The sequence below is a fragment of the Panulirus ornatus genome, chromosome 31, assembly GCF_036320965.1.
Source record: "Panulirus ornatus isolate Po-2019 chromosome 31, ASM3632096v1, whole genome shotgun sequence".
NCBI lineage: Eukaryota > Metazoa > Arthropoda > Malacostraca > Decapoda > Palinuridae > Panulirus > Panulirus ornatus.
Window position 1 is genome coordinate 4035086 of NC_092254.1, and position 27065 is coordinate 4062150.

Below are 27065 nucleotides of genomic sequence, written 5' to 3' on the forward strand. Positions count from 1 at the left end.
TTTCCATTCCATATGTCCCTTTCAATGATGTTTCCATTTTTTCTCTTGTTTTTCTCTCACAATTAACCTCCTTCCAAAACACCTTATTCTCCCAGAAGGTTACTGATAATTGCTCAACCAAACTCTCATTTGCCCCCTTCTTTCAACCCCTACATCTTCCTCTTGACCTGATGCTTTCTCTTGTACATCCTTCAATCATTTGCACTACTTCCCTGTAAATACCACCCAGAGACCTTTCTCTCTTCATTTACTCACAAATTTACTTTGTTATCCCACCAGTCACTACCCTTTCTTACCCCCCACCTCTAAGTTTCTGTATGCCAGCCACCACTCTTTCAAATGCCAGCATTGCTTCACCAAACATCTCCCAATCCTTACCCACTGCCCTTGCTTCATACACTCTCACTTTTTGCCATTATACAATCAATCTCTCCTGGTATTTCTTCACACACATCTCATTTCCAAGCTCAATTGGATTTCACTGCCCTCTTCTCACTCTCACCATTTCTTCTTTTCCAAGAGCCTCTACAAATCTGTGCCTCCACCAAGTAATGATTAGACATCCCAGCAGCTGCTCCTCTATACACAATCACATTCAACACATCCTTCTGCAGATAATACTTTTATAACTTATAGTAAACCATAGGTAAAACTAGATTTACTGTCGGCAGGATAAGGTAAAACAAGTAATGTTTTGAGGGTCAGTGTCAAACAGGACCAGAGTTGAGAGAGTTGTAAAAAAAAAAAAAAAAAACATCATTAACCAAGACCAGTGTTGAGAGGGTCTGTGAAAACCAGACATAATCAGGATGGCCAGTGTAAAACAAGACCAGAGTTGGTAAGGTCTGCATAATTAAAGATTAGAGCTAGAATGTCCACTGTAATACATGCCAAGACTTGACAGAGCTAGTGTAAACCAAGCCAAGCACTGGGAGGGACAGTGTACAACATGCTAAGAATTGGGAAGGCTAGTGTAAAGCTAGCCAAGAGTTGGAAGGGGCCAATGTACAATAAGACCAGTGTTTTAAGGACCAGTGTAAAGCAAGCCAAAAGTTATGAAGGCCAGTGTAAAGCAAACCAAAAGTTGTGAAGGCCAGTGTATAGCAAGCTGAGTGCTGGAAGGACCAGTGTACAAGCCAAGCATTGGGAGGGCCAAAGTACAGCAAGACTAAAGTTTGTACAACAAGACCAAAGTTGATAAGGCCAATGTACAATAAGACCAGAGTTAGGAGGACCAATGTACAACAAGCCAAGTGCTGGGACAAGCCATGTGTTGGATGGGCCATTGCACAAGACCAGAGTTGGGAGGGCCAGTGTACAACAAGCCAAGTGTTGGGATGGCCAGTGTACAACAAGCCACATGTTGGATGGGCCAGCGTACAATAAGACCAGAGTTGGGAGGGCCAGTGTACAGCAAGATTAGTGCTGGGAAAGCCAGTGTACAAGACCATACAGACCAGAACTGGGAGGGCCAATGTACAATAAGCCAAAAGAGGGGAAGGCCACTGTTAAACAAGCCAAGCATTGGGAGGGTTAGTATACAGCAAGCCAAGTGTTGGGAGGGCCAATCTACAACAGCCCAAGTGTTGAAAGGGCCAGTGTAGCGCAAGCCAAGTGCTGGAAGGCCAGTGCAACACAAACCAAGTGTTGTGGGAGCCAGTGTACAAAAAGACCAGAGTATGGAAGGCCAGCGTAAAATAAGGCAAGTGGTGTGAGGACTAGTGTACAAGACAAGAGTTGGGAAGGCCAGTGTATAACAAGACCACAGTTGGGATGGCCAGTGTACAACAAGCCAAGTGCTTAGAGGGCCAGTGCACAACAAGCCAAGTGTTGGGAGGACCAGCATAGAGCAAGACCAAGTGTCATGGATGTTCAGGAAACATGTAACCAAGTATCATGTATGTTCAGGACGACATGTAACCAAGTATCATGTATGTTCAGGGCAGCATGTAACCAAGTATCAGTGATGTTCAGGACAACATGTAACCAAGTATCATGTATGTTCAGGGCAACATGTAACCAAGTATCAGCAATGTTCAGGGCAACATAAAAACAAGTACCAAGAATGCTTATGGCAACATACAATTAAATATCAGGAATGTTTAGGGCAAAATATAAGCAAGTGTCAAGAATGTTCAGACCAACATATATAATTTCAAGTATCAGGGATGTTCAGCTCAACATATAACCAAGTGACAGATATATTAACCTGTAATCTTCTTAACACCTGTGTACCTGCAATGGGAGATTAAAATATGCTTCATAACACCAACATTAGGTATCACTTGAATCAAGCATGTCTTATGTCATCTGATCTTCTTCCTCTTATTGGAGTACGCTTCTGTGTCCTTTGAGAAACCTAGGGACAACCCTGGCTGCTAATGTAAATATCACACAGCCATCTTGCATTTTATTGGCTGACTGGACAAAAGGGCATGAAGTTTCACTGGTCATGCATGTTACTGTGTGTGTAAGTTGACCATGAGTCATGTACTGATAAAAATGCTTTAGAAAATACATTAGTCTTTAAACCTATTATCAACATGAATACCAATATATATGTGAATAAAAAGGGATATATGATCTGTAGAGAAAACAGACAGAGCTTTAGAGGTCAGAGATAGATAAAGATGATTCATCACTGTTTTTCAACAAGTTAGCCAGCAAGGTATACAAGATATATTATTCAAAACCCAACTTATCTGAGGTGTAGAAGGGTATCCTTTTAAGACTTTTTTTATAATTGTTTTCTAAGAAATAGTTTTGCAAAACAAAAAAAAAGGGAATTCTCGTTATACTGGGCTGAAACAGTGATATTTCTAGGCACACCAGAGAAAAAGAATTAATAACAATGAGTAAAACCATGAACAAACATGTTATATTAGATAATTTACTTACATAGAGGAAACTCACATACATATGGTTTACACTTTTCCTTATATCATACTTTATGAATGCTAAAAAGAAATAAACTGGGTAAAAAAGTGTAGAAACATGATTTTAGCACCTTTCCATTTGCACCACAAAGAAGCTTCAAAGGGAAGCTAGGAGGTTAAGAGCAACATATAAGTAATTATTAGGAATAATTTTTGTAAAACTGGGTTGAAACAGAGTGATATTTCTAGGCACATCAGACAAAAAATTACTTACTATGATGTAAAACCATGAACAAAAATTGTTACATCAGATACTGTATTTACACAGAGGAAACTCTCAAAAACAGATATGGCTTATACTTTTTCTTATATCATACTTAATGACTGCTTACAAGAAAAAATAAAAAAATTGGGTGAAAACGTGCAGAAAGCAGGATTTTAGCAACATTCCATTTACACCACACAGGAGCTTCAAAAGGAAGCTAGGAGGTTAAGGGCAACATACAAGCAAATGTCAAGGATATTAAAGGTAACATATAACCATGTGTCAAAGAATGGTCCGGGTAACATATAACCAAATGTCTGGGATGTTCAGGGCAACATACAACCAAGTGTAATACATGTTCAAGGCAACACGTAACCAAGTGACAGGGATGTTCAGGGCAACATATAATCAAGTGCCAGAGATATTAAAGGCAACACATTACAAACTGTATGGGATGCTAAGGATAATACATACCATGTGTCATGGAGGTTCAGGGTAAAATGTAAAATGTAGCAACTATCAAGATAAAATAATGAAGTGTCTAAGCTAACCTCCTGGATCTTCTTGAAAGACTGTTGAACTTTCTCTTGTGACTCTCTCTCTCTCTTGACTTTCTCTAGCTTCTCTATTAATAGTGCAGCAAACTCCCCGGGCTTGAGGTTGGGTATGGACTCATGTCGGAGGCGGTGCGTGCGAGGCATGAATGGTATACTCCCATGGAAGATTCCTCCAACTCCCTGACTGCAGCTTGGACCACCTCCAACAGCAGCATTAATGCAGAGTTCCCGATTTTGGCGAGCATTCTCTCGCATCTTGTGATATTGTTTTTTGAGATACTTTGGGTTGATTGGGCGACCTACGGACATACCATCCCTATGGAAAACAAAGTTAATGTAATCTGCTGGCTCTCGCTACCCATGGGAGCACTCTTTTCTCAATTCTGGTCCCCCTGGCACATCACCGCTCTACTGTGAGTATATCTTGGAAAGCCCAGATAAACCTAACAAACCTACTTAGATGGAAGGGAGAACTCAGCTGGCTGAAAGCATCAGACCCATTCAACAAGGAAAGGAGGGAAAAAATAAAAGCCTAACTTGACAGAGAACCTAAAGAAATAACACATACAAGGAAGCACATCCAACTATATATGTTCAAGATTCTCAAGATCACTTACCTACCACTCTTTTCTCAATTCTGGTCCCCCTGGCACATCACCGCTCTACTGTGAGTATATCTTGGAAAGCCCAGATAAACCTAACAAACCTACTTAGATGGAAGGGAGAACTCAGCTGGCTGAAAGCATCAGACCCATTCAACAAGGAAAGGAGGGAAAAAATAAAAGCCTAACTTGACAGAGAACCTAAAGAAATAACACATACAAGGAAGCACATCCAACTATATATGTTCAAGATTCTCAAGATCACTTACCTACCATTCAATAAAATCTGACAAGATAACTGTAAATTGGTACCCAGTGCTTGCAGAGGAGGCTCCAAAGTCAAAGGTTTCCCTTTCCAATGAAACCCTACCACATATGATCTTCTGAGCTTTTGAGTTACTAAATTCAATACAGGAAATTAACAAAGATCACTCTTACATCAGTAAAAAGTATGTGTCCAGGTTCTAATTTTTGGAGCAGAATTCCAAATCTCTACTTGTAGCTCTAAAACCCTTCAAACTGCTACTTCACAATCAGTGCATTTTGCTAATTCCAAGTAAATAACAATAACCAAATAATGTTCCTACTCATTATTCTCCTACTCTCTTAAGAGCTTCCTTGGCAGCAGGTATAGCTGTCTTTTGACACCTGTTTCACACTAAATGAAAATAATGAAACTGAAGAAGTATCTCCATCACAGTACCAGATTAGGTTCCTGGAAACCTGATGCTCTGCTCTCTTATCATTTTGGGGCACTTGAAATCCATTATACATAGGGGTTAAGTTCCAGAGAAAAATTTCCCCTTTCTTCCTTTAACATATGAAGCGCACCTGAAAAAACTGCTTAACAATAATATATCACATTCTGTCATTATGTTATATAGAATAAATTTAATAAAAACTTACCATAAAAGGTGGTGATGAGAGATAAAGATAGAGGTGGTGGAGCGAGATGGGTTGGAGTAAGCATTATCACTGACAGGGAGAAGGAAGAGGATTAGGCTTGTCTACAACAACCCCTCAATTTTCTGATTCGGCAAACTTTGCAATAACATATGTAAAAGGTAACACATGATATCAAAGGGAAATCTACAGAAAAATGTGGTGATAGATGACTGAGGTTGTGGTTGGGCAGCATTAGTGAAATGAGGGTTACAGGTATGGAAAGGAAGCAGAAATAAGGCTGTGTGTCATTCCTTATATTAAGTGATTCACCGAAGGTCTCAATTGGCAATTGGTTAGAAGCTTTCCTGATCCTTTTGAGGACATACTGAAATGGTTACACATACCTTGGGAGAATGGATAAACCATGACAAAACATGGCAAAAGTGACCACTATGTAAAACCAACAGCTACTTAGAAACTGACACCCAATGAATATGACTCGAAACATATTTTGCTACAGATGGAAATGAATTTACATTAATTTTTATGTGACATACTCGTAAAATATATGAAATTATTACTACATTTTTTCTATCATTATACCTGATCGCTGTTTCCCATGTCAGCAAGGTAGCACCAGGAAACAGACTGACATTCCTTCAACCCCTGATGCTCCCTCCTCTTAATAATCCTATGCCTCTTCCTGTAATCTCTTTTCAGACTGTCTGAAAAGTGCTTCTTTCTCTGGACACAAGCAAGACTTATGATCCTGATGGCAAGCATCCTCATGTACTGAATGTGTATGCCTTTGAACTTGCACCTGGGCTTGCTTGTCTGCTCTGTTTCTGTTTAAAAACCAAAACTATTCCTTCTCCTTGGAAGCATGCATCGATACATCCCATCCCTAAAAAGGGTGACCATTCTGACCCCTCTAATCATCATCCTATTGCTTTGACATCTAACATTTCCAAAGTATTTCCAAAGTCTTTGAATACCTCCTCAACTCTCATATCCTTAAACACCTCAAAAATCAGTCTTTTCTCTGAACACCCATACAGCTTCCATAAGGCAAGATCCACTGGCAATATTCTTTCCTGTTCTACTAATGTCTGGTCATCATCTCTGAAAGACTTTGGGGAGTTACGTGTAGCTGCCCTTGCCATATCTAAGGCTTTTGACTGGGTTCTCATCTCTAAGCTCCCCTCCCTCACTTTGCATCTTCATATCTAGCTTCCTCTCTGGCTGATCTACCTCTAAGGTTGTTGATGAATCAGACCCCCCACTTTTTCTCCATCAATAGTGGTGTCACTCAAGGTTCTGTCCTGTCCCCTATACTTAATCTCCACTTTTTCAACGATTTCCTCTTCTCTACTAATAATCCAATGCACTCATATGCTGATGACCCAACACTACATTCATCTAAATCCTTCAAATCTGCATCCTCTTCTCACTCAATCAGCATCTCATCTTGACACAGCTTGCCCAATAAACTCAAACTCGAATAGGATATCTCAGTGGGGCCATCTCTCTATTGAAAACTCCTTACGACTCTCGTCTCTCCTTTGACAGTTCTGCAATTCCACCCCTAGACTTAATGAACATACTTGGTATTACTGAAACATCCACTCTTTCTTGGAAACCCCACATTACAGGAATAGCCAAGTCAACCTCTAAGAAACTGGGTGTCCTGTTTAGATGATGAAGCTTCTCTGTTTATACAAAGGATTGATTCGTCCTTGTATGGAGTACTGCTCTCACACAGGGGTGGCTCTAGCTCTGTATGCTTACTTGACAGAGTTGAGTCAAAACCGATCTGACTTATAAACCACCCCAGACTAATTTTCAAACTTGACACCCTTGCCCTATGCTGCAATGTTGGTTGACTTTCCCTTTTCTATAGGTATTACTTTGGTTTCTGCTCCAGAGAGCTGGCTGCTTGTATGCTCCCACCACTAGTTAGCCATGAAATAACTGGCAGGCTGCTGCATCACATGATTATTGTGAGGCCATTAGCAACTCAGAGGTATGCCACTTTGATGCCTGCTTCTTTCCTTACGCATTGAGGCTTTGGAACTTTCTACCTTCTCATGTCTTTCCCAATAACTATGACCTGGCACATTTCAAAAGATAGATCTTTCACTTCCTCCAAAATTCAAAAATATTTTCCTGTCTTTTCTTTTTCTATTTCATAATTCTCTCTATATTTCAATTAAGACCCAACCTTGATGTGGACTTTTGTCCATGACTGGAGTCTTCAACATGAAAAAAGTTTGTTAAAAGAGTGGTAGTGATGGTTGAGAACTCAGGAAGGGTGTTTAGTTAAATGTTCAAAATAACTAAGGCTTAAGAAAGAAAAGGCCTTGCCTCTACTAGAATCATCCCGTAATACCCTAACCAGGGCATAAGCAGGGGGTTAGAACCCTCCCTCCCCCTTCTTGTACTTCATATTCTAAAACATGGAACAGAAAAAGGAGCTAATAAGAGAGTGCTTATACTCCTTGATGGCTCGAGCTAGACTGTCTAAATGTGCATGGATGTAACAAAGATGAGAAAAGAGAGAAGGGTAACATGATTCAGGAATGAAACCTGGATGTTCTGGCTTTGAGTGAAACGAAGATCAAGGGTAAAGGGGAAGATTGGTTTGGAAATGTCTTTAGAGTAAAGTCACGGGTTGGTGAGAGGACAAGAGCTAAGGAAGGACCGGCACGTCTACTGAAGCAGTTGTAGAAGTGTGTGAATGATTGTTAGAAAATGAATTCTAGACTTGTGTGGATAGAAATGACAATGGATGGTGAGAGATGAGAGATTAATTGATGGTGCTTATGCACCTGGCCATGAGAAGTAAAGTCAAGAGAGGCAAATGCTTTGGGAGCAGCTGAATGATTGTGTCTACAGTTTTCATGTAAGAGACTAGGTATTAGAGATGGGTGATTTAAATGTGAAGGTGAGTGATGTGGCAGTTGAGGGTGTGACTGGTGGGTATGATGTATTCAGTACAATGAATGGATAAAATGGAAGAGCTTGTGAAGTTGTACACTGAAAAGGAACTGTTGATAAGGAAAACCTGGTTAAAAATGAGATATAAACAAATTTACATATGTGAGATGGAAAGATGGTCAGTGGGCACTGTTCTATCAAATAGTAAGTGAAAGATGAGTAAAAAAGATTTCTGGATGTAAATGCACTGAAAGGGGTAGCTGGTGGGATGTCTGATCACTATCTTGTGAAGGCAAGGGTGAAGATTTATAGAAGTTTTCAGAAAAGAGGACACAATATTGATGAGAAGAAAGTGGTGGTAAATGAGCCTGGAAAAGCTACTTGAGAGAAGAAATATCCTGAGATATTGAGTGTAGAATGGCAAAAGGAGAGAGTAAATAAAGCAAAGGAAGTGGGTGAGGACAGGGAGGTGTTTAGGGAAGCAGTGTTGGTATGTGCAAGAGATGCAGGTGGCATGTGAAAGGTGGGAGGTGGGCAGGTTAGAAAGGAAAGTGAGTGGGATGAAGAAGTAAAGTTGTTAGTGAAAGAGAAAAGGGAGGCATTTGGGTGGTACCTAGATGAAGAAGTAAAATTGTTAGTGAAAGAGAAAAGGGAGGCATTTGGGTGGTACCTAGATGAAGAAGTAAAGTTGTTAGTGAAAGAGAAAAGAAAGGCATTTGGGTGGTACCTACAGGGAAGGAGTGCAAATGATTGGGAAATGTATGAGAAAGCAGCAGGAGGTCAAGAGGAAGATGAAGAAGTTAAACTTTTGGAAGAAAAAGATGTTTTGGAAGTTAACAATGTGCAAAAAACAAAAACAAGAGAACAAATAGGAACATGGGTGAAGGAGGAAAAGGGGGAAGTGGTAACAAGTAATGATAAAGTGGTATGCAAAGTGAGAGAGTCTTGGAGAGTGGTTTGGACATATGGTAATAAAGGGGATTTCAGCTGAGTTTGAAGTAGTACACTGTATCACCACATAAAAGATAATTCATTTTTGACAAATAATCAACTTTGTCCATAATCACATCAGTGTTAGCCTTAGCTGCTTTAGGTATAAGAAGCACCTGGTTTTAACAAATTGGCATACACTTCATCATTAGATAATTCAATATACTTTTCCAAATAACAAACTTAATCGTTTGTCAAAAATTAATGATCTTTTAAGTGATGATACAACATACTTCAATCTCTGTACAAATCCCCTAGAAGCTGTTGATTCTCACTTTAAAGAACAAGTGAAGTTGTTTTTGAAAGGTAATTATTCTCAGGTTTGGATGGTATTGCAGTGGAATTTATTAAAAAAGGGGGTGACTGCATTGTTGACTGGTTGGTAAGGTTATCAAATGTATGTATGACTCATGGTGAGGTGCCTGAGGATTGGCGGAATGCGTGCATAGTGCCATTGTACAAAGGCAAAGGGGGTAAGAGTGAGTGCTCAAATTACAGAGGTATAAGTTTGTTGAGTATTCCTGGTAAATCATATGGGAGGGTATTGATTGAGAGGGTGAAGGCATGTACAGAGCATCAGATTGGGGAAGAGCAGTGTGGTTTCAGAAGTGGTAGAGGATGTGTGGATCAGGTGTTTGCTTTGAAGAATGTATGTGAGAAATACTTAGAAAAGCAAATGGATTTGTATGTAGCATTTATGGATCTGGAGAAGGCATATGATAGAGTTGATAGAGATGCTCTGTGGAAGGTATTAAGAGTATATGGTGTGGGAGGCAAGTTGTTAGAAGCAGTGAAAAGTTTTTATCGAGGATGTAAGGCATGTGTACGTGTAGGAAGAGAGGAAAGTGATTGGTTCTTAGTGAATGTAGGTTTACGGCAGGGGTGTGTGATGTCTCCATGGTTGTTTAATTTGTTTATGGATGGGGTTGTTAGGGAGGTGAATGCAAGAGTTTTGGAAAGAGGGGCAAGTATGAAGTCTGTTGTGGATGAGAGAGCTTGGGAAGTGAGTCAGTTGTTGTTCGCTGATGATACAGCACTGGTGGCTGATTCATGTGAGAAACTGCAGAAGCTGGTGACTGAGTTTGGTAAAGTGTGTGAAAGAAGAAAGTTAAGAGTAAATGTGAATAAGAGCAAGGTTATTAGGTACAGTAGGGTTGAGGGTCAAGTCAATTGGGAGGTAAGTTTGAATGGAGAAAAACTGGAGGAGGTAAAGTGTTTTAGATATCTGGGAGTGGATCTGGCAGCGGATGGAACCATGGAAGCGGAAGTGAATCATAGGGTGGGGGAGGGGGCGAAAATCCTGGGAGCCTTGAAGAATGTGTGGAAGTCAAGAACATTATCTCGGAAAGCAAAAATGGCTATGTTTGAAGGAATAGTGGTTCCAACAATGTTGTATGGTTGCGAGGCGTGGGCTATGGATAGAGTTGTGCGCAGGAGGGTGGATGTGCTGGAAATGAGATGTTTGAGGGCAATGTGTGGTGTAAGGTGGTTTGAACGAGTAAGTATTGTAAGGGTAAGAGAGATGTGTGGAAATAAAAAGAGCGTGGTTGAGAGAGCAGAAGAGGGTGTTTTGAAATGGTTTGGGCACATGGAGAGAATGAGTGAGGAAAGATTGACCAAGAGGATATATGTGTCGGAGGTGGAGGGAACGAGGAGAAGAGGGAGACCAAATTGGAGGTGGAAAGATGGAGTGAAAAAGATTTTGAGTGATTGGGGCCTGAACATGCAGGAGGGTGAAAGGCGGGCAAGGAATAGAGTGAATTGGATCGATGTGGTATAGCGGGGTTGACGTGCTGTCAGTGGATTGAATCAGGGCATGTGAAGTGTCTGGGGTAAACCATGGAACGTTTTGTGGGGCCTGGATGTGGAAAGGGAGCTGTGGTTTCTTTGAAACAAAATTACTAAGGGATATCTTACCCTCTAAGGCAATCTGGTTTAGCCAGTTAGCAAAAATTTACAAACACGTTTCCCTTTACTTAACATTTTAGTACCCTCTATCAAATTTACACTGGAAATGGAAAATAATTCCATGTTACCATCTTTAGAATACATGATCTATGGGGATGGAAACATGTTTAAATTCAGCATACACAGAAAACCCACCAATGTTTGTTCTTATACTCATTAATACTCAACTCAACATGATGAGCTAAACAATCATTATTCCAGTAGATGCTCCTTATAGTATTATGTATATGCAGTCCAGATTTCAATAATAATGAGTTTGATTCCAAGTTTCAGTATCCTAGATCTTTCATTGATAAATCTCTTAAGTTGGCAAAGAAATAATTTTATAGAGTTAGCCCCAAACCTCCTTTGATACCAAGAATCTTTTAGTTCTCCCATTTTGTAATAATTTTATGTCACTCCCCAGGTTGCTTAAAGCCTTTAATGTAAATATAGTCTTCAACAATATCAAAAACTAACCAGAAAATTTTTCGGGCTGTGTTTATAGAAAACCTTGCAAAAGCTGTACTATGTTTCATGTTAGGCAGATTGGTAAGGATCTCTATGTTAGACTTAAGTAACATAAATATAGTATAACAACAGGACAAGAATCAAATGCTCTGTTTATGTTAAAAATTATGACCACTGCATTGACTGGCGTATAGCTAATTCAGTTACAAATTGTAACTCAATGACCAAAAGAAATACCATTAAATCTTTGCTTCTTAAATCCTCAAAGAATTATAACATGAATACTAGTGAAGGTTTATACAAACTGGATAGCTCTGTATTGGGCAAAATTTAAAAACAATTCCCTGTCTTGTCCACACAATATAATTCTTATGACAGGCATGTGTTGCTAGACCCAAACACCACCCACTGGAAACACTTGTTTACCAACAGCATCTTGGTTCCACCTTTTCTCTGCATATAAACTAATTGTTTTAAGTCTTCTATCTCATTCCTGTACCTCCCCTGATGATATGATCATTAAACAAAAGTGCACTTGGGAACTTTTTTTTTTTTTTTTTTTTTTGTTGGTCTCCCGCGTTTGCGAGGTAGCGCAAGGAAACAGACGAAAGAAATGGCCCAACCCACCCCCATACACATGTATATACATACGTCCACACACGCAAATATACATACCTACACAGCTTTCCATGGTTTACTCCAGACGCTTCACATGCCTTGATTCAATCCACTGACAGCACGTCAACCCCGGTATACCACATCGCTCCAATTCACTCTATTCCTTGCCCTCCTTTCACCCTCCTGCATGTTCAGGCCCCGATCACACAAAATCTTTTTCACTCCATCTTTCCACCTCCAATTTGGTCTCCCTCTTCTCCTCGTTCCCTCCACCTCCGACACATATATTCTCTTGGTCAATCTTTCCTCACTCATTCTCTCCATGTGCCCAAACCATTTCAAAACACCCTCTTCTGCTCTCTCAACCACGCTCTTTTTATTTCCACACATCTCTCTTACCCTTACGTTACTTACTCGATCAAACCACCTCACACCACACATTGTCCTTAAACATCTCATTTCCAGCACATCCACCCTCCTGTGCACAACTCTATCCATAGCCCATGCCTCGCAACCATACAACATTGTTGGAACCACTATTCCTTCAAACATAGCCTTTTTTGCTTTCTGAGATAATGTTCTTGACTTCCACACATTCTTCAAGGCTCCCAGGATTTTCACCCCCTCCCCCACCCTATGATTCACTTCCGCTTCCATGGTTCCATCCGCTGCCAGATCCACTCTCAGATATATAAAACACTTTACTTCCTCCAGTTTTTCTCCATTCAAACTTACCTCCCAACTGACTTGACCCTCAACCCTACTGTACCTAATAACCTTGCTCTTATTCACATTTACTCTTAACTTTCTTCTTTCACACACTTTACCAAACTCAGTCACCAGCTTCTGCAGTTTCTCACATGAATCAGCCACCAGAGCTGTATCATCAGCGAACAACAACTGACTCACTTCCCAAGCTCTCTCATCCACAACAGACTTCATACTTGCCCCTCTTTCCCAAACTCTTGCATTCACCTCCCTAACAACCCCATCCATAAACAAATTAAACAACCATGGAGACATCACACACCCCTGCCGCAAACCTACATTCACTGAGAACCAATCACTTTCCTCTCTTCCTACATGTACACATGCCTTACATCCTCGATAAAAACTTTTCATTGCTTCTAACAACTTGCCTCCCACACCATATACTCTTAATACCTTCCACAGAGCATCTCTATCAACTCTATCATATGCCTTCTCCAGATCCATAAATGCTACATACAAATCCATTTGCTTTTCTAAGTATTTCTCACATACATTCTTCAAAGCAAACACCTGATCCACACATCCTCTACCACTTCTGAAACCACACTGCTCTTCCCCAATCTGATGCTCATATACATACATATACAGACATATAAATATACATATCAACATATACATACATAAACATACACACATACAGACATACATATGTACACATGTACAAATTCATACTTGCTTGCCTTCATCCATTCCCACCGCCACCCCACCCCACAGGAAACAGCATCACCACCCCCTGCATCAGTGAGGTAGCACCAGGAAAAAAGACTAAAAAGGCCACATTCATTCACACTCAGTCTCTAGCTGTCATGGGTAATGCACCAAAACTACAGCTGCCTATGCACATCCAGGCCCCACAGACGTTTCCATGGTTTACCCCCAGACGTTTCACATGCCTGGTTCTGAACGCATGTCAACCCCAGTATACCACACTGTTCCAATTCATTCTATTCCTAGCAAGCTTCTCACCCTCCTGCACGTTCAGGCCCCGATCGCATAAAATCTTTTTCACTCCATCATTCCACCTCCATTTTGTTCTCCCACTTCTCCTTGTTCCCTCCACTTCTGACACATATATCCTCTTTTTCAACCTTTCCTCATTCATTCTCTCCACTCACGGAAAAGAGTCCACATCAAGGTTAGGCCTTAATCAAAATGTAGAAAGATTTATGAAAGGGATAAAGAAGAGACAAGGCAAAGTAATCATGAATTTTGGAAAAAATGAAAATCTTGTCTTTTAAAATGCACCAGTTCATAGTTATCAGGAAAAACATGAGAAGGTAGAAAGTTCCAAAAAACTTCAAAGAATAGGGCAAGAAACAGTTATAAAAACAACAGAACATGGAGTTGCTAGAGCCACACAGTAATCATGTGATCAGCAGTTTGCCAAGTATTGCATGGTCTAGCTAGTGGTGGTGGCACAAAAGAAGCCAGCTCTCAAGAGCAAAAACCAAAGTAATACCAAGAGAAGACAGGAAGTGAACAGCATTGTGGTGTAGGCAAGTAGGTCAACTTCTGATGTTAGCTTGGGAGAGTTTATAAGTTGGACAACTTTCAACTCTGCAAAATAAGAATGCAGAGCTAGAACCACCTCAGATGTGAGAATAATACTCCATACTATGATACATCAACCCTTTGTATAAATGGAACAATTGCTTAGAACAAAAGAAATTTCAACTACTAAATAGGATTCGAGTAACACTGAATTTTCAGACAATTTCTTAGTTTAAAATGGGGAGGGGTCATTAAACATTTCCAGAAAGGTAAAATGCATGGCCAATATAAGCCTACAAAAAAATTTAACAGACATCCAGTTGCATCAAAACAATATACAATTGAAGACCAAAGAATCTAAATTACAGAACTTTATTCACAAAATAACCATCACCATTCATAGTCTTTTTATTACAATATCCTAGGTCTAAGCTAGCCAACAACACACTCCCTACTAGTCATCCATGAATCCAGAAAAAAATGCAACTGATATTAAATTCAATATTTGGTAATCTTCTGTTCACCAGTACATAAAAGTAAACATTGAAACTTGTATATTCATTATCAAAATGTTGCAATTTTGTCTTAGGTTTCATGGAGGGCTAATAATGAGGTGTTCTGCCAATAACTGGCACTGATGCTAACAGGAGGTATCATAGATGAGGGAATTGTTCATAATATAGCTTACAGTGTGAGGTCGATGCATCACAAATATACCACATGAACAGTATTAACAAAGGTACACAAGTTCTAACTTCCAGTAAGTCTTGTATGTTTAATGACTAATGCATTAATTAATGTGTAACATAATGTGAGAGTAATGTGGTGAATTGGGTGGTTACAGTAATGTTGACAAGGCAGAGCCAAGGTTACCTTCATGAGCTTACCAATAATTATGCTGTAACGTTATTGAAACAATGCTTATGTGAGTTATCAATACAGAATTGAACTTCAGAAAAACAATAGGCCTATAGCCAGGAGAAAGCAGTGTTCCTTGGTAGGTAGTGAAAGAGATGCAAACCATTTCGCAAACAACGAAAGTGTGTGACTCATGTACAAGTTAACATGTACCATAATGTATGAGGAATGAGGTGAGCAAATCAGTTACAGAAGTATTGACAAAACATAAGCTATATATATCTTCGAAAGTTTATTGATAAGTCTACCACACATTATTGAAACATTGCTCTTTTGAGTTTTATGATTATCATTATACTTAATTGCTGTATCCCACGTCAGCAAGGGAGCGCCAGGAAACAGACAAAGAATGGCCCATCCACTCATATACACACATGTATACATAAATGTCCATACATGCACATATACATACATATACATATCAACATATACATAAACATTCACAGACATATATATATATATATATATATATATATATATATATATCTTTTCTTTTTCTTTCAAACTATTCGCCATTTCCCGCATTAGCGAGGCAGCGTTAAGAACAGAGGACTGGGCCTTTGAGGGAATACCCTCACCTGGCCCAATTCTCTGTTCCTTCTTTTGGAATATTGAAAAAAAAAAAAATGAGAGGGGAGGATTTCCAGCCCCCCCGTTCCCTCCCCTTTTAGTCGCCTTCTACGACACGCAGGGAATACGTGGGAAGTATTCTTAATCCCCTATCCCCAGGGATAATATATATATATATATATATATATATATATATATATATGTACACATTCATACTTGCTTGCCTTCATCCATTCCTGTCGCTACCATGGCACACAAGAAAACAGCATCGCTAACCCCTCCTTCAGCGAGGAAGCACCAGGAAACAAACAAAAAAGGCCACATTTGTTCACTCTCAGTCTTTAGCTGTCATGTGTAATGCACCGAAATTACAGCTCCCTATCCACATCGAGGCCCTACAGACCTTTCCATGGTTTACCCCAGACACTTCACGTGCCCTGGTTCAGTCCACCGACAGCAAGTCAACCCCAGTATACAACATCATTCCAATTCACTCTATTCCTTGAAAGCCTCTCACCCTCCTGTATGTTCAGGCCCCGATCGCTCAAATCTTTTTCATTCCATCATTCCATCTTCAATTTAGTCTCCTGTTTCTTGTTCCCTCCACCTCTGACACATATATCCTCTTTGTCAATCTTTCCTCACTCATTCTCTATATATGTCTGAACCATTTCAACACACCCTCTTCTGCTCTCTCAACCACACTCTTTTTTATTTCCACACATCTCTCTTACCCTTTCATTACTTAATCAAACCACCTCACACCACACACTGTCCTCAAACATTTCATTTCCAACACATCCACCCTCCTCTGTTCAACCCTATCTATATAGCCCATGCCTCACAACCATATAACATCGTTGGAACCACTATTCCTTCAAACATACCCATTTTTGCTTTCTGAGATAACGATCTCTCCTTCCACACATTCTTCAATGCTCCCCATCCTGTGACTCACTTCTGCTTCTATGGTTCCATCCGCTGCTAAGTCCACTCCCAGATATCTAAAACACTTCACTTCCTCCAATTTTTCTCTATTCAAACTTACATCCCAATTTACTTGTCCCTCAACCCTACTGAATCTAACTTTGCTCTTATTCACAATTATTCTCAACTTTCTCCTTTCACACACTTTCCCAGACTCATCACCAACTTCTGCAGTTTCTCACCCAAATCACCCACTAGAGCTGTATCATCAGCAAACAATGACTGACATCACACAACCCTGACACAAACCAACATTCACTGGTAACCAATGACTCTCCTCTCTTCCTACTCATACACATGCCTTACATCCTTGGTAAAATCTTTTCACTGCTTCTAGCAACTTACCTTCTACACCATATACTCTTAAAACCTTCCAAAAAGCATCACTATCAACCTTATCATATGTCTTCTCCAGATCCATAAATGCTACATACAAATCCATCTGTTTTTCTAAGCATTTCTCACATACATTCTTCAAAGCAAAAACCTGATCCACACATGATCTACCACTTCTGAAACCACACTGCTCTTCCCCAATCTGATGGTCTGCACATGCCTTCACTCTCTCAGTCAATACCCTCCCATAGAATTTCTTTCGAGTTATTAGCAGAAAACTGTATTTTCAAGAAAACAACTGGCCCATAACTGAGAAGTTTTCCTTTGGAGGATGCAGTTTTCCTTAGCAGATAGAGATGGCTATATGCACTATTCCACAGAATGGGTGTGATTCGTGCATGAGTTAATGTGTAACATTATGTATGAGTAATGTGATGAGTGAAGTGGTTACAGTGATGTTGACAAAACACAGCCTACTATCTTCTAAAGCTTATCAATAATTTTGCCATAATGTTAACAGAAAACTGCACTTCAATAAAACAAATGGCCAATGTTCCTTTAGCAGATGAAGTGTTCCTTAATGGAAGCATGTTCTTTGGCATGAAGCGGTGGTGGTGCACACCACTCCACCAAAGTACAACAGTATCTTATCTCTGGTACCACAAATTAATTAGGTTTTTGTTCTCACTTAAGTCAAATTTTGATGAAAATTGGCATCCTAAAATTGTCTGTAACAAAAATGTTGAAGTTCTGGTTGATGACTTGGCACCAGTGGGACCAACTGCAGCCAGCATAAATTTTTTTTTACCAACCTGACTTTCCTTTGTGGGTGAGGATATCGTTGCATTATTACCATAATACAAGTAAGGTATGGTTACTGTTTCAATCATAATGGTCATACAGATAAGTATATCATCTATGACTGTATTTAGCAGTGAGATCTGCTGAACAACACTCATCAGTCCTATGAAAAATCCTGGATATGGGCCCATTACACTCTGTATATAAATGTTTCAAATGAAATAACTTGCTTACAATTGTAACTTATATAATCTTCATACTTCTGGAAAACTGAGGTTGATATATAGTAAATAAAAGATATTTTGGCTAAAAATCTTGGGTCAGTGGTCACTTAAGACTGACAGTTACTCAAGTATATAAAGCACATATATATCTTGACCTGAAATATTATAGCTTGCACTAATATGCTATACTTTCATAACTGGTTATCTGGACCCTTTCAAAAAAAGGAATACTGATACATAACAACAAATGCTAAACTCCCCAGTGAGGTCTTTTAAAATGCTTAATCTTCTGCTGCAACACTACATGGACTCTGATTCTGTTACTGCTCAGTTTAGTCAAAGTTGTAAAATCACAATTAATGGGATGACAACATAAGTGATACTCACATTCACTTTACTCCTTCACTAACATTCCAATGCCCTCTCATACACTACCATTTACACCAGTGCCATCTTCCACTTCCCTCACTTTACATCTTCAATAAAGAATCCTTTCTACACAACAAAAATAGCAATAAAACCAACCCTATAGGTAATGCTTAGTTACTCTGAGCATGAGCTAAGTAAACTATGAGCATGTCAGCAATATCAGTGTAAGTGCAGCAAGGGTGTCAAGCAGCTGGTGCAAACAAGTGTACTCACACAGAGGAATCAGTGCAGGATAGAGTGTCGTCGGTGAGAGCATCAGAACTTAAACTCTGGAGCTCTGAGTCCTGTCTACTGGACACGTGCGCCGAGGAGTAAACTGCGTGGTAGGGATTCACTCCCCCTCCAACACAGCTGCTGCTGCCATGCAAATATTGCCTAGAACATAAACATAATAAAATGATAAAAAAAATAAAATAGGGATTAGTTTTGAATAAAAAGACTTTGTTTCAGAGCTCCAACACAAAGCAGTTGCAGAAACATCAGCTATGTGTGACCTGTCATTATCAAGTAATGGACCAAAATCACTTGGATACCAAAATACCAAATTAGTGATCATATGTTCCTTAAAGTGTCTAGTTTATAAATTCAGTTCATGAAAATTCAAGCTGGCTAAGCATAAGTAGCAACCTACTGTAGACAAAGGCAGCCAATCAGGGTCCAAATCTAACTCTGCAAACATATGGTTACCCAAGCCTTTCATTGGATTGTTGGATGCAATGAATCAAGCTAACACTGGTTGACAAAAATAATCATACCAGACCAGGTTAAAAACCACATTCAAGAATGTCCCACAAAAACAAACATGTATTCTAACATCCAGGGTGCAGGGGGATGGCAACTTAATGTCTCTTGATGTGAACCTCTGTCATAACACAACAACATTAATGTTCAAAACTAAGTTCCTATATTTGGCACATTTGCTAGATTTGCTTTCCAACCAAACAATGAGTTCACCATCCTTGTATCTTTTTCTTTTCTTTCATACTATTCGCCATTTCCCGCATTAGCAAGGTAGCGTTAAGAACAGAGGACTGGGCCTCTGAGGGAATATCCTCACCTGGCCGCATTCTCTGTTCCTTCTTTTGGAAAATTAAAAAAAACGAGAGGGGAGGATTTCCAGCCCCCCGCTCCCTCCCCTTTTAGTCGCCTTCTACGACACACAGGGAATACATGGGAAGTATTCTTTCTCCCCTATCCCCATCCTTGTATCTATGTGCTGTATATCAGCCTCTACAAAAGTACAAGAAGGAAAATCAAGCATACAGTGCCCACAAAACACTTTGTTTGCCTCCCCATACATTTTCAAAGGCAGTCCATTTACATTTCAGTATTGTGTCATTTCTCCTTTGGCACTGATTACCATCGGCAAGATTCCTGAAGTATTCTAGGTCCATATATTAGGTCCATAGGGTCTTGATCTCCTACATGAGAAAAGGCACTCATGAAGTGATGCAGAAAACAGCCACATGAATATTTCTAAGTGCCTGATGTGCCTAGAAATATCATGTGCACTCTCGTTTTCTTACTTCCAGGTAAGAATTTGGGCTTTACTCTCCTTAGAAAGGTAAGAGCCAATCATCCTGAAGTGCAAACTGTAAGAAATAAAGCATCCAGAAGCAAAATTCCCAAAATGCAGCAGAAGCCTGGGAGAGTAAAGAAAGAATGTCGTTCCTACAAGATAGCCTAAGGTATACTGAGGCCGGTTGCTGGTGCTCACACCATTAGAGACACTAGTTTCAGCGACCAGATTTACAATGATTTCACCGAAAGTGTCGTAGGCTTGCACCCACAACAACGTTAGATGTGAATTGTCTTTGAAAATATATGGGAGCAGACAAGGCTTTCTGCAGACACTAATTTGGACCACTGTGCTATCATATGATAAGAGTGTTTCAAGCTGCATCATCCATATAAGGTACATCACTCAGGATCCTCCTGATAACACACAAAAAACTCTGAAAATGGAGTTGACAATGTATAATTCTTTAATCAAACAAGAAATGATCTAAACCCCATACACAATGATCTAAATCTCATACTGTACATGCAATAAACTAAACCCCATACTCTATGCATAATGACCTACAACCCATACTCTATGCATAATGACCTGCAACCCATACTCTATGCATAATGACCTGCAACCCATACTCTGTATGCAATGACATAAGCCCCATATTCAGTAAGAAATAAACTAAATGTCATACTTCAAATGTAATGATCTAAACCCCATACTCAATAAGCTAAATCCCATTCTCCATACGTACTGATCTCAAACCTATAACCAGTGTGTGATAAACCACAAAATGATCCTGACCCCATACTATATGTGTATGAATCTAAACCCCATTATCAACATCTGATAAACTAAACCCCATACTCTGTAAGTAATGATCTAAAACCCATACTCGGTATGTATTGATCTAAATTACTTTATCAATATATGATAAACCAAACCCCAAACTCTCTATGTATTGATATAAACCCCATAGTCCATATGTGATAAACTAAACCCCATACCCTATAGGTACTGTTCTACATCCCATAATTAATACGTGATAAACTCAACCCCATACTTACATGTATTGATCTGTACCCCATACTAAACTTGTCATAAAATGAACCCCAAACTATATGTACAAAACTAAAGCCCAAACTCTATATATATCAAACTAAAGCCTATACCTCTAGTTGCATAGATACACAGACCACAGAGAACCAAGGTTCAAGTGAGGTGGTCTGGCCATTTAAAGAAGAAGAAGAAGAAGAAGAAAAGGCTGAAGAAATGGATAGCACAGCACAGGCTCTCTCCCCACCCTCCACCCCCTCTGGCAAATGCCAGGAGGATAACTGGTAGAAAAAATGCCTTGCAGGATTAAAAAGCATTGAAAAGCCATAAGGTAGAATGAACATGAAAATGTCATGAGTCCCATCACCAATACATGCATCCCTTCACTACTTCTTAAAAGGCAATACTATGGATAAACTCGAGCTCCAGCCTCTCAACTTCCCATGCCTATATTACTGAAAAGGAGACTTGTGTGAAGAAATACCAGCACAGATTTAAGAGTAGAATGGTAAATGAAGTGTGGGGAGTGGGTGAGGAACAGGAGGTATTTGGGGAAGCAGCAACAGCATGTGGCATGCAAATGGTGGAAAGTGGGCAGATTAGAAAGGGTAGTGAGAGGTGGGATGAAGTAAAGTTGCTAGTGAAAGAAAGGCGTTTGGTCGGTAACAACAAGGAAGGATGCAAATGACTAGATGTGTAAGAGAAAGCAGCTGGAGGTCAAGAGGAAGGTGCAGGGTTGAAAAACTGGGCAAATGAGAGTTGGAGTGAGAGAGTATTATTAAAATCTAGGGAGAATAAGATGTTTTGGAAGGAGGTACATAATGTGCAGAAGACAAGAGAACAAATGCTTTATGGAAGGTCTTAAGAATATATGGTGTGGGAGGTAAGGTGCTAGAAGCAGTGAAGTTTTTATCAAGGGTGTAAGGCATGTGTATGAGTAGAAAGAGGAGAGTGAATGGGTTCCAGCGAAGATCAGTCTATGGCAGGGGTGTGCGATGTCACCATGGTTGTTTAGTTTGTTTATGGATGGAGTGATGAGAGGGGTGAGTGCATGAGTCCTGCAGTGAGGGAGGAGTATGCAGTCTGTGGGGATGAAGAGCGTCAATTACTGTTTGCAGCATTGGTGGCTGACTCGAGTGAGAATCTGCATAAGTTGGTGACTGTTTGAAAGAGTGTGAAAGAAGAGAGTTGAGAGTAAATATGAATATAAGCAAGGCTATTATGGAGTGGACTTGGCAGCGAATGGAACCATGGAAGCAGAAGCGAGTCAAAGGGTAGGGGAGGGGGTGAAGGTTCTGGGAACAATGAAGAATGTGTGGAAAGAGAGAACATTATCTTGGAGGGCAAATCTGGGTGCATCTGAAGGAACAGTAGTTCCAACAATATTGTAGGGTTGCATGGCAATGGATATAGATTGGGTTATGTGAAGGAGGGGGATATGTTGGAAATTAGGTATTTAAGGACTCTACTTCGAGTGAAGTGATTTGATCAAGTAAGTAATGAAAGGGTAAGAGAAATGTGTGGAAATAATAAGAAAGTGGTTGAGAGAGTAAAGGAAGTTGAGAGGAAAGGTTGACAAAGAGGATATATGTGTCAGAAGTGGGGGGACAAGTAGGGAAGGGAGACTAAACTGGAGATGGAAGGATGGAGTGAAAAAGATTTTGAGCAATTGAGGCCTGAACAAGCAGGAGGGTGAAGGGAATGCATGGAAAGGGGTGAATTGGAATGATGTGGTATACTGGCGTCAGTGTGCCATCAATGGACTGAACCAGGGAATATTATACATCCAGGGTAAATCATGGAAAGGTCTGTGGGGCATATATATGTATATATGTTATCATAGCATTAATGGAATGGCCTTACTAAGGGCCTCAGTTGCCTAAAGTGAACCACATTGTGGATAAAGGGGCAAAGTTCTTAGGTGCACTGAAGAATGTGTGGAAACAGAGGTCACAATCTTTAAAAGCAACAATGGGTATGTTTGATGGTATATTAGTCTTGTCAATGCTATGTAGATGTGAGGCATGAACCTCCAACAAAATTGTAGAGGACAGAGTGAAGAAATTGGAAATGAAATGTATGAGGACAATATCCACTTATTGTTGATCAAATAAGAAAAGATTGAGTAAAAGATGCATGGTGGTAAGAGAAGTGTGCTAAAATGATCTGGACATATAAAGAGGATGAGTGAGGAAAGGATGAGAGTGAGGGTACACATCAGAGTGAAGGTAACATGGAAAACAAGGAAATCAAGGAGGTGCAAGGAGGAAGTGAAAGATACTTCAAAGGATGGGGGCCTGAACATGCAGGAGGATGTGAAGTGTAGCAGGGATGGAGCAAACTGGAGTGATGTGGTTTACAGGGGACAATGTGCTTGTCATTAGGCTGAACCAGGGCATGTGAAGCAGTCACGGGAGACCATGGAAAGGTCTGTGAGCCTTGATTGTTCTGGCAATACCTTGCTAAAGCAGGAAATGACAAACAGTATTAAAGAAAAAATCAGTAATTAACAAACAATACTAACGAAGGCTGTGAAGTTTAGGAAAACTATTTTCATCTTGGAAAAAATTTGTAAAATCTATCTATCTATATCTCTGATGCCTGTTTCAAATGGAACTCCCTCAAGGGAGTAGCCACAGCAATAGTCTCTCTATAACTAGTGAACTCTAGTGCTGCTTCTTAGCCTTTAGTGCCTTATCCTTAACAGACTACTCAGAGAGGGCAACTCTAGAACAGTGTTTACAGAGGCTCCTACCTAATGTTCCTACTGAAAACTTCTTCCTAAGGTTTCTGCCTACTACTTCTACCTATTGTTTCTATCAAATGCTCTGGCCTAAATATTCCTATCTACTACTTCTACCTACTACTCCAACCATTTTGCCAAAAGGCAGGTCTAGCACATGATGCTCACCATAGGAAATTCTACATTTATGAAGAATGAGCTGAGTAAGTAAAGCGTTATCAAGTGTCATTATGAATGACAAAGAGAAACTGTATATTTATGGACATAATGCCAGTAGTCCATGTGTAAGTGAGGCAAAAAGAAAAGACAGTTACCTGGATTAGAGGAATGCAACTTGACAACCACTGAAGTGCTAGCTAACTATGCAGCTGTCACTTACCCTCCCAATATTCAGGTGGGTGCTACTGGTAACATCTAACATAACTCCATGCTCATTGCTGCCTACCAACTACTACCTATCAAAACCAAACCTGAATATCCAAGAAGGTATGAAGTGTGAAAGGGAGAGAGCAAATCGAAGTGATGTGGTAGACAGGGGATGATATGCTGAACAACAGGCTGAACTAAGGAATATGAAACAATCAGAGGAAATCATGGAAAGATCTGTGAGGCCTGGCTTCCATACATTATACATGACAGCTACTTAGATTGTAAGTGGTGCTACTTTGTTAATGCAGAAAACAAAAAACAAGTATGAAAAAAATCATCACAAGTATATCATATGCGATTAAAACAATTTTCAGCATTAAGTTTGTAATTACAATGTCTTGGGGTTGAAATCTTCCTGCTGATGCATCTCTTATTGTATTATGTAATGGGAGTTTATGGGCAAATGAGTTTCCATATAAATGTAGATTCACAGCAAACACAGCTTTTTAAGGATGCATCTAATCCATAGAGTAAGGGATAAATGAGTTATACCTACTTGTCTGTGGTGCAGTCAGAACTCTAGCCCAGCTACCTATGTCTCCTGCAGTTTTTGAACCACTTGAATTAGGTGTTTAAGTTTCCAAGTTAAAATGGTCCATTATAAGTTAATGACAGATCAATCAAAACAAATGGCTCTTTCCTTGCATATCAATTACAGGAAATATCAAAAGTAACCAGAAAAAATCAAAATAATAGGAAAAAATTATAGACATGTGGTGCAGAAAAGTAAGCAATAGCACATATAAAATTTCATTAAATAGCTGGACACAAAAAAATAACAAATAAATACATAAATCAAAAAGTAGGTAATATGATGGACAGAAAAATGCCACTACTGTAAACAACACAATCTTCAGAAAAAGCTAACTTTAAACAATTACATTCAATGTTATTAATGTTGCATAGACTCCCATACACCAAATTCATGTTTTCTACACTCTCCTTGAACTTTAACTTCATGAAATGCATTTCATACCCATGCTGATTCTTCTTGTACTACACAGATCCCACTCTTAATGTCATCCACTGCAGATCACAAACAACTTATTCTTATGAATACATACAATCTCCTTGTCACGACAGAAATGGATGAGGGCAGCAAGTATGAATATGTACATGTGTAGACAAGTATATGCCTGTGTATGTATATGTATGTATATGTTGAAATGTAAAGGTATGTATATATGCGTGTGTGGGTGTTTACATATATACATGTGTATTTGGGTGGGTTAGGCCATTCTTTTGTCTGTTTCCTTGTGCTACCTCACTAACGCAGGAGATGGCGACTAAGTATAATAAATAAATGAATACATACAATCTGTCTGCCCTTCATTTTCCTCAGAACAGTCCATCACCCTTACCTTCCCGTGCTCAACACTTAACACAAATAAAACTTATGGATGTTGATGAACTAAGCACAAGCAAGAAAATATCAAATCAATTTTAAACATCTTCCTTAAAAACACTTTGGACAAACACTTTGCTTTTCTAATAACAAAAGGGATGAGCTCAAAGTTATATCTTCCTGTCTTCCCGAGACATTGTTTCAATAATCATACAAAATAAACACAAGAATACAAACACCCCTAAAACTACTATAAACACTTGAACACTGGAAGTTAGTTCCTTCACAAAATACGTTGACTTTCCCATTTTTTAATCCTACCACCATCAGATGAAGGCATCTGAATTCATGTCAAGCTCCCTTGTTGGAGTCAGAACATACTTATCCAACAAAAGTGTACCAATAAAGAGGGTGAGGAGACAGTGTGAAATTTTATCCATACCCAAGCTTTGAATATTCAAACTGCTATGAAAAGAATGGAGATATTATCACATTCCCAATGAATGATGAAAACAAGACATATTGTGATGTAAGACATTCATCACACATAATTTAGTCATTCATCAACAACTGGGGATAATATAAGGGAGTCTGATGAATCCATAAGAAGATAGGTCATATACATGTTGAACCTCTCTCATCAAGAAACCTTGTGACCTGGCTCATGATGAATGACATTACATGAATTCATTATGATGAGAGATAAATTTCTAAGAGTAAATTGGGCACATACGATATCTCACAAGACTGAGTCCCCTATTTGTACCATTATATCAAATGTAAAACAAAATCTATTTACATTTCACCTGAAGTAATTTTCTTTTGAAAGACATCCCTACGTATTTACAGTATTTCACCTGCAGTTATTTTCTGAAAGACATTCCCTACATATTTACAACATTTCACCTGATGTAATTTTATTTAAAGAGACATCCCTTACACGTATACATCACACCTGTCATAATTTTCTTTGTAGAGACACTATCTAAATATTTACATTTCACTAGCAGTAATATTCTTTTCAGAGATATCCCCTACATATTTACAAGTAAATTTCACCTTGACATCACCTACATATCTATAACATTTCACCTACAATAATTTTCATTTGAGAGACATTCCCTATATATTTACAACACTTCACCAGAAGTTTTTTCTTTTGAGAGATATCCTCTGTATGAATAAGGATGAGATAAACAGGTAACATTCACGTTTCTGTTTAGCAGAAACACCTACAATGGACTACTTGCTCACCTGTTTAATATCATATTTTCAGTGATAATAAAAGAAACTATTAAACCTAA

General features: G+C 39.3%; 1 protein-coding gene across 5 annotated transcripts in view; it reads right to left on the reverse strand.

The window, feature by feature from the left end:
• Nucleotides 1-27065, reverse strand: part of LOC139758727 (uncharacterized) — a 139748-nt gene that overhangs the window by 61426 nt on the left and 51257 nt on the right. For 4 of the 5 annotated variants that reach the window (XM_071680430.1, XM_071680429.1, XM_071680432.1 and 1 more), the window contains 2 exons: nucleotides 18889-19050; nucleotides 3693-4014 (listed from right to left, as the gene is read on the reverse strand). In XM_071680430.1, the coding sequence (XP_071536531.1) occupies nucleotides 3693-4014; nucleotides 18889-19050 (484 nt within the window). The remainder of the gene's footprint in view (nucleotides 1-3692; nucleotides 4015-18888; nucleotides 19051-27065) is intronic. The other variant, XM_071680433.1, reaches the window with a different exon arrangement.